General features: G+C 35.3%; 2 protein-coding genes across 2 annotated transcripts; one reads left to right on the plus strand and one right to left on the minus strand.

Annotated features, from left to right (window-relative positions):
* Positions 1 to 511: 511 nt before the first annotated feature.
* On the plus strand, positions 512 to 4,328 carry LOC134640143 (SLC35A4 upstream open reading frame protein-like). The gene is made up of 3 exons (XM_063491760.1): positions 512 to 590; positions 1,653 to 1,751; positions 1,919 to 4,328. The coding sequence occupies exons 1-3, from the start codon at positions 576 to 578 to the stop codon at positions 2,114 to 2,116; spliced, it is 312 nt and encodes a 103-aa protein (XP_063347830.1). The 5' UTR covers positions 512 to 575; the 3' UTR covers positions 2,117 to 4,328.
* On the minus strand, positions 4,183 to 8,606 carry cd74b (CD74 molecule, major histocompatibility complex, class II invariant chain b). The gene is made up of 8 exons (XM_063491759.1): positions 8,480 to 8,606; positions 8,236 to 8,330; positions 6,605 to 6,774; positions 6,252 to 6,316; positions 5,938 to 5,968; positions 5,498 to 5,707; positions 5,003 to 5,053; positions 4,183 to 4,788 (listed from the first exon to the last, which is right to left on the minus strand). Exons 2-7 carry the CDS (start codon positions 8,310 to 8,312, stop codon positions 5,010 to 5,012), a joined length of 597 nt encoding a protein of 198 aa, XP_063347829.1. The 5' UTR covers positions 8,313 to 8,330; positions 8,480 to 8,606; the 3' UTR covers positions 4,183 to 4,788; positions 5,003 to 5,009.
* Positions 8,607 to 8,973: the final 367 nt, after the last annotated feature.

Genomic DNA, 8,973 nt, shown 5'->3' on the forward strand with positions numbered 1-8,973 from the left:
AGGTTTGGTGTGATAGAGGAAAATTTGAAAGCATTAAGTACAATAGGCAGAGTCATTGCAAAACATGCCATTTCTTTACATCATATATATCCTTGTCATAAATCCTGTTGACTACAGCCTATTTATCAATATAAACAAATATATTAGACATAACCCCCCCCCCCCCCACACACACACACACACACAAATAAACATCAGCAATCCCCTTTTTGGCATGACACTGGTAAAGAAAGACCTGCCTGACTGATGAAGACAAGGAATGAGAATGTGTTGTGCCTGCAGGAGACCAGGTGGATGGGAACCAAAGCCAGGAGCATTGGAGCTGAGTATGGAGCTGCCAGGCAGGAATAAAAAATGAAAACCACAGGTTAGATTAATAGATGCAGTAAAGGAGAAAGCTGGTTTGATAGGGTGAGATGGAAACAGATGATCTGAAAGGAGGATCTTCTGCCTAAAGGGAGTAGCCGAAAGAAGAAGAAGAGTGGTCTGTGAATACACCAGTGGAGGGCAGCAGACTTCATTTTTAAGCAAATCTACGAGAACAAGAAGAAGAGGTGCATCAACGGACTGGAAAGATGGCTAATGACAAGGTGTGTCTCCAAGTTTTTAATGTTAAGCCAACTTTGAATAGTGGATAGGCGTTAATTTTAACTTGAGCTGTCATTCAGCATTAGCCGTCAGCTTCAGCTTAGGGTGTCACTACGTAAAACAAAGTGTAGCGTCCTAGAGGTAGCTAGCTAAACCGTTAGCTTACTTTCCGTTTAACCGAATGAAATTAGCAAACAGGAAATACATTTGTTGTGCATTCTACCAAATCCATAGTACTGTAAATAAGCTGAAAATAAAGAGACTGTTAATTTCATAACAGCAAACGTTTTGCTAGCTGCTAAAATAACGTTGACGGGAAGGACTAGATTTGGAAGGTCTGTTCACCTTGAGACTGTCAGTTAGCAAACAACGAAAACACGATCCGCAGCGCTTAAAATGAAATATTTCTACAATTAAATAAGCTAAAAGAAAACACAGTTAGCTTAGTAACCTGTCGAAAATAATGTTACTGTTCTCTAAAAGGTGTCATGCCTGCTTAGGGCAACGGATATATGGGAATGGTTTTAAGAGACAAGTATCTGTTCCAACATGTTCTCTATGCTTTTTGTTTATTTTACTACCATCGGCATAGGGTCACTGTTGTATAAGTTACCCGTTTTACCTGGTTTGTGGAATGCAGTGTGTTTTTAAGGGGTAATAACATAGAATCACTTTAATATTTAGTTCCAAATGTGGAAATTGCCTGTTCACAATTGCAAGTATTAGCAAAAACCATCTTAGTATGTGTTTTCTTTTTAATTTATGTGGTGTACTTTCTCTTATTAGAAATGGATAATTTGCAGTCACCTGTTAAGATAAAACAAAACTGAAACTAAAACTCAGACAACCGAGTCTCTGAAAGAAAATCCATCATATGTCCAGCTGATTTTAGAACAGATATTTTCAGTGGATTTTCAAGTTCATTGTCAGAGTGTTTGCTGTGTTTGGTCATAATACAGGAAGTTCAAATGTTTTATTATTTTTAGATACACTCCATGTTTTAGAAAACCCTGGTTGCCTCCACTAACCTGTTTGCTTGTCTCTGTGCCTACATGTTTGTGTAGAGTCCACTGGGTCAACTCAAGGATCTCGTGGAGTTAAAAGACCAGTTGGAGGACATTCAGAAACGGGTAGAAGATGAGATACAGGCTGGAGTTCCTCCAGTAAGGCTCACAAATCAAATATTATTAGTAGTAGTAGTATTAGTATATATGGAGAGAGAGCATAGATTACTTTGCCTTGAATTTTGTTGAGAGTTAAGTTATAAAATTATAGGTCGAGGTATCTATCAAAACACCAGACCGGGTCTCATTTCTCTTCCTCTCTCTAGGGGGGCAGTCTGCTGGCTTCTCCTTTCTTGAAGGGTTTTCTTGCTGGGTACGTTGTTGCTAGACTTCGCTCTTCAGCGCTGCTAGGCGTTGCCATAGGCACGTGTACAGGGATGTATGCAGCTCAAAATTATGCTGTTCCCAACATCGAAAACACCATTAAAGACTACATACGCAACCTGAAAGGAGGACACAAGTAAGGAGGAGGAAAATTGGAGCCAAACAGCGGAGCAAAGCGATCTTCAGAAAGAGTGTGCCAGTACAGCTCCACATGGGATCAGAAACATATAGAAAAAGCTTAAAACTTATCAGAATTTAATGTGGTATTTTTTTACTTTCAATATACTTAAATAATATATATAAAAAATTTATAATTACACTATTGAATTTGGTATAGAGTGAAAAAAAAAACAGCTATTCTTTTCCTTTTTATATATATATTTTTTTAATTTAGTTGACCCCCCTGCAGAAGACAGCTCATTAATTCATGCATTCATTAATATGAATGCAGAAAAATGTCAGTGGTTGAAATTTAGACAAACTGCTACTATTGTAAATCCTCACAGCTGCTATGATTGACTTCTGAAGCCAACCTTGTCATTCATTACAGCACATGCTTTCTAAAACTTAATTGAAAGACCAACAAATATGTAGCTGTAAACTCTGGTTCTGCTTATTGTAAGAAAACGCGTTGCATTTTTATGAAAATTCAAACAGGACTTGAATTCTGTGTGTTTTGGTATCTTCTGCCCTCTAGTGGTCAGAAATCAATAATAGCAGCCTTAACTAATTAGCACTTTTTTTCCTTGTTGCTCAGGGTGTAAAATTGCCTCACTTTACATCACACAGTTGTTCTCTGCAAAACCTGTCAAATCTTTTGGTTTTTGTTAGTTTTCACATTGGTTACAGTTATCAGAGCAGTGTCTGTAATGTGGAGTGATGTCAATTTACAGGTACAGAACCCTTCCCCTTTCCTTCTGGATTGTATTTCCTAATCTCTATATAAGTTAACACTTTTCAGAGACCTGTGTCTTTTTTTTTTTTTTTTTGACAAGTTGTTCCATGATTGACTCAGAAAAACACTCAATTTGCCAGAAATTATGTTGCTTTTTCTGTGTCCTCACAATGCTGAAAAAATTCTAAGAGCAAGAAAACAGCCAAATGCCAAAGCAATTATTTTTCTTTATTAAGATTTAATTTGCTCTTTGGACTTTTAGAAAAACTGGGGAATGTGTGTTAAAGCATTTCATGTAAAGTATACATTAAGAGTGCCTACTATGGTCTGGAGTTGACAGTATCATCTCAAAAGCCTTGTAAGAGTTGGCTGCCTGTTTTCTATATGCTGGAAACTGATCGTTTGCACATGTATCGATTTTACTCTTTTAATCTAAAGCCGTTAGTAATTTGTATTTATTTTGGAGTCATTTATTGAAATCTGTAGAATGAAAAGTGAAAAGTTTTACTTTCTTAGAATGTGCTGATTGCATCATGCACTTATGAGTTGTACTTTAGAGGTTTAAGCTGTAAAACTGAGTGTTTTATCCATAGACTATGCTGCTTCTGCTGCAGGAGACACATCTCTAATAATCCAGCGTGTAAAGTTGTACAAAATAGTGGTGCCACTTGGCAAAACTAGCATACATTTCAGTGTGAATTTTCATTTTGCACAGCGGATATTTCACTATCCACATACAAAAATGTGGACAATCCGCTTTTTCAAAGATAAATCAGTAAACACTACAGTATTCAGTGATTCTACAAAACATATTGTTGTTTTTGCAGCTTTAGTGTAATATTAAAAATGTATTCATGTCTATGGAAAGCACTGTAAAACTGCACTGTGATGTTTTTAACATGGTGGCAACATCGAAATGAACATTTCGCACCATTGCGTAATTAGATCTCTAACAGAAATTAGATAAACAAGCCATAAAGGAGAAAGACGTTATTTCAGCTTGTGATCAGCTTGTTAGTTTTCAGGCAAACGTGTGTACTGTATGTTTAGTGACTGGAATCCAGAAACAACATGTGCCTATTGACAATCATTGTGTTGCTGTTTCCATATTTTATGCTTTTAGTTTCTCTTTTTTTGTCCTCTGTCTTTGCATGTTTTTAAGTAATAATCTTTGTGGGATATTGATTCAACTTGTCAGTGCTTTATTGTTTTAGCAGTTTTGGTTTTTGTGTGTTTATGCTCCTACACATCAAAAACAGAACTGTTTATAATTCCCACTGTGCTGGTATCATAAAAGAAAACCATCAGAACTGTTTTTAACAGGTTTTATTTGGGTTGTTCAAATAAATCTACTCATGTATCCCGATTGTGTCCAAATTATGCTTCAAAACTTGTAATAACAGCTTTATTATTATTATTATATTTTACCTTATGCCAAACATGACAAAATTAAAAGACCAAGCCTTTAATGGCAGGGAGGACTGCATTTACATTTTATCACAAATCCATTCTTAAAAGTATTTTTTTACTTAAGTACTTTGGCTTAGCTTCTCTTATTTTTTCCTCTTTATTTATTGTGTGCCTCCCAACACACAAACCATTCTTGTCCAATCATCAACATTAAAATAAAGCATTTAAGGCTGCACACTAAACACTATTTGATAATTATTCATCTTTAATAGCCATTAAAAATCTCCAATCACGGTCAAAAGGCTCTGCTGTCAGTAGAATATTGGTTGCAATAAAATAGGAACGATAGCAAGCAGGTAATTGGTTACTGGTCATTTATCAGCGATATATAAAACCCCATTAGCTTATTAAGTGCAGCTGTGGTGATTGATTCGGCAAAGTTGTAACATGATATTAGGAGATGAGCCGAAACTGGTTTCTGGAAAAGACTGAAGCAGCTTCTGTTGCCTAAAACAACAACAACAAAAAGCATGATTAATAAATGATTAATGGTTTTAAATTTGCTATTCAAGATAATTGTACTTTTCCAAAATTATTAGTTCAATTTTATTTATACAGCACCAAGGCACATTACATTGTAGAAATGCACTTTTTAATTGTAGAAACTGTAGCTTAGCGCGATCATATAAAGTAAGGCAGAAGAATATGATTGTTTACTCACCACAGTTTTAATTTTCCTCACTGGGAAAACTCAGCATTTTCATCATGCTGCCTGGAAAGACAGATGTTGGACTGTAAGTGACACTGTAGCTTAAATCAGATCCTGAATGTAATCAATAATTGAATCATTTAAAGGTTTTAGATTTCTCCAGATGAATCAAGATTTGTATATGCATATCAGAATTACATTGCAATCCTCTTATGAAAGATCAATATTTTTAAAACAAAAAAACCTCAGATCTGAGTTCTCTGAAAGTATATTCAATATCATACTTAAACCTAATAAACAAATTCATTAATCATGCACAACTCTACAAATAGTCAGCAAAAAGGTTCACTGAAATCTCTGACGTGTGGGTTGTAGATTTAAATAACTACATAAAATAAACCATAAATGCAACAATAAAATGCTGATATGAAACTGAACATGGCATTTTCATGAATATTTTTTTTTCTAATTTGAACTTAATGCTCAAAATCTGTTATCTTGTCTCACCAGCACGGACGGACAGATTGCAATTGGCTTGTCCTTGGCGCTCGCTTCCATCAATCTGTTCCCCGGTGGCTGTGTTCACACACCAGCAAAGGGACCCGAAGCACTGCTGGGCCTTGTAGAGGCCATCCTTTTCACAGGCAGGTTTGAAACCTGGCACCTGAACAGGCTTCGCGCCAGAAGCCTCCAGCTGGCACTTGGTGGGAGGAGGGGCTGCGAGAGCAGGGGAGAGGGGATGAGTTGATCCACATTTTATAAATTTTTTAAAGACTAACTTTAACAGTCTAATCTTTCTGACTATTGAACTTTGAGGTCACATATGAGGACAGAAAAAAGAGCATTTTTGTTAAAAAAAGAGAAAAAAGTATTCTCTAGGCCATAAACAGATGAGAAGATAATTAATACATATACAGAATACATAAACACAAATATTTAAGACATACATGAATCATCTGGGGTTCCAGTTGAAGAGTCCTGCAACACAATAAGTTCAAAAACCACAAATGAGAAAAATACTGGACTTTAGAAGTGTGTCAGGATTCACTAAAGTTGTACTTATTTAACTTGAAAAATAGTAACTAGACTGAAAAGGATCAAATTTCATCACTGAAAATAAATAAATAAATAAATATATAAGTAAGTCAAAATTTTGTGATTATCTTCAAAATTTGACAAAATTAGGGTTTAGGGTTAGATTTGATCTGAGACTTACTAACTTGAAAATCAAAAGCCCAGTTTCAGACTTTTTTTTTTTTACCGTGTCCACAATGTCCGACATCACCATGGAGTTCAAGGGCAGATGCATCTTCATGGGTACAGGAGCTATGGACAGGGAGAGAAAGGTGTATGTGAGACAAAACAAAAAGCAAAATAAAGAAAAAAGAGAGTGGCACTAAAAATAAATTGTACAACAACAGAGAGCTGTAATTCGGTTTCAATAAAATTCTAGGCACTGATTCATTATCAGTCTAAGTTGTTTTACAGGTAACAGGGCAGTTTCATGACATTTTGTCTTCTTTTTCATCTTTTTTAATGTTTAGCGGTTAAGCAGTTTGTTTTAAATAAAGCTTTTTTGCTGCATCCTACTAATTCCCAGCATAGCATTCTCACCAGAGTTGCCTCGTGACACCTGTGTCTGAAGTTTGTTGTTCTGATCCTCCAGAGATTTGATGTCATTCTTCTGGCTGAGGAGGAAATAGGCGGTCATCGCCTGGCCCACAATCAGCACACAGGCCAGAAGGGTCAATCCTGCCACCTTATAAGCCCGGGTAGAGCGGCCACTGGAAAAAAAAGAAAAAAGAAAGCAATACTTCTTTATTAATGCTTGTAGGATTAAAAGAATATTATTTGGCACTAGAAGGTCTTCAGGATGAAAACCTTTAGTGGGAGAAAGATGATGAGTAGGTAGGCAGAAAGGTTTATGGACATAAAAGAATATGAAGAATGAAGAACCTGATTGGTAACTTAGACTTTTTGTTGGCTCAGAACTGGGGAAAAATTGATATAACAGGAACTATGTCCATGGTGCTCATGTGTATACGTAACTAAGTAATGACATCAGCTGTTGTCAAGCAGACACCTGAGTGAACATCTAAGATGAGTTCTGTTTTCACCAGGGCATGTTTTGGACAATCCTTAATTTTATTGATGTGTGCTCAGCGAGAAGTTTTTTGACTTCTGATTTGCTGATTCTAGAAAAAGAAATATCCTAAAATCATTAAATACAGTTTTGTTTTTAAACAAATACCGTATATATTTCATTTATATATATATAGGTTTTTTTTTTAAATATTTTTTTTATTAGTTTTCTTATTAGCGTGAAACATACATAAAATATAATTACCATTATATAAACAATCACATATCTATGTCTATACATACATATTTATATACCTAAATGAGTACATACAAAGGAGGGGAAAAGAAAAAAAGGAGAAAGAGAGAGATAGAGAGAGAAAAAAACAGAAAAAAACAAAAAAAGAAATTTTCTCTCTCTATTTCATTTATATTTTTATTTAATTCTAAAATAACATTAATTTCTATATCAGTAGCAGTCTCAGCATAATAACCCACAAATCCACTTCACATTGCAGTTTTGGAGTTTATTTTTGTCTCATTCTTTTCTTTTTGCAGTGTGTAAATCAATTAGCAAACTAAAAACTTTTATAAATATAATATACATTTGTTTGGGGTTTTTTTTTTGAAGCGCTGTTATTCATCTGTACTACAGTAATATAGTATCAGTGTGGTATTAATTTACAATTACAATATGATCAACCACAGCTACTGCTATGTAAAATCTATAGAAAAAACACAAACAGGAAATAACGGTAAAATCCTTCTCTCTGACACACAAATGTGTTTCTTTGATTGTGATTTCATTTTTTATTACATATCCACGACTTTCTATGACATTATAGGACTTTCTTATCCCCCCCAAAAGGAGCAGGATCCCCAAACTGTGACACTGTAAACTGCTTGCCTGCTGATGTCTGGCAGGCAAGCAGCTATTCTTAGCGCACGCACGCACACACACACAAACAAAAATAAAACATATATACACCGGAGCTTTACTGAGTCAGTATCCTATTATAACAAAACGACACGACAGTTTCAAAACCTAAATTAACGTTTAGGACACCCACATTTTGGTTTTCGCACCGTGATCCCTCACCTGATGTTTGTGACACACACACACACACACACACACAGAAAAAAAAAAATACATCTTTAACACTTACTTCTGTCCTGGCGCTCCAACATTGACGGTTGTTTCATGGCCAATTAGAGGTTGGGTTGGAGTCTCGGGGTCGGACATCTTCACGCAAACACAAACCTGGGGGCAAACATACATATATATATATATATATTTTTTTTTTTTTTTAAAAACCGCTAATTACAAAAATAAAACAGAAAGAATAATAACATGCTTTCATAAAAACACACACACACACACACACAAGAACAGGGAAACGGGTTGTTTACCTTCTCTTAGGTCAGACTGAAAAGTGATTCACAGTATTAGTGACCGAATTCAGCCAAATTTTACCTTTATGACTGATGAAAGGCAGAAGGAACTGAAAGCTGAAGGCAGGGGAATCCCGCACTGCCAATCTCTACTCTGGTTGGCGTTTTTTTCACAAACTGAATTTGTGATTGGCTGTTTGTGATAGTTCATCATCTGTAACTAGGGGCAGAGAATACAGACGTTTAGTCGTGGTAAAAACAATTGAGCTCTTTATATGGCGAAGTAAATGGGGTATATCTTCGAATTTTATTAAATATCTGTAAATAATTTAACTTTTTTAACAACATGAACAACATACTGTGTTTTCAAAATACCTGCACTACCGATTATGTCTTTAATAAAATACTGCTATCTTTATTTCTAAATTTAAATATAATATTAACAAAATTACTACTAATAACTATAGACTGAGGAACAATTATGCTTCCAACCCAGTCCTGTAATTTCTTTA

Source organism: Pelmatolapia mariae, linkage group LG13, assembly GCF_036321145.2.
Source record: "Pelmatolapia mariae isolate MD_Pm_ZW linkage group LG13, Pm_UMD_F_2, whole genome shotgun sequence".
Taxonomy (NCBI): Eukaryota; Metazoa; Chordata; class Actinopteri; order Cichliformes; family Cichlidae; genus Pelmatolapia; species Pelmatolapia mariae.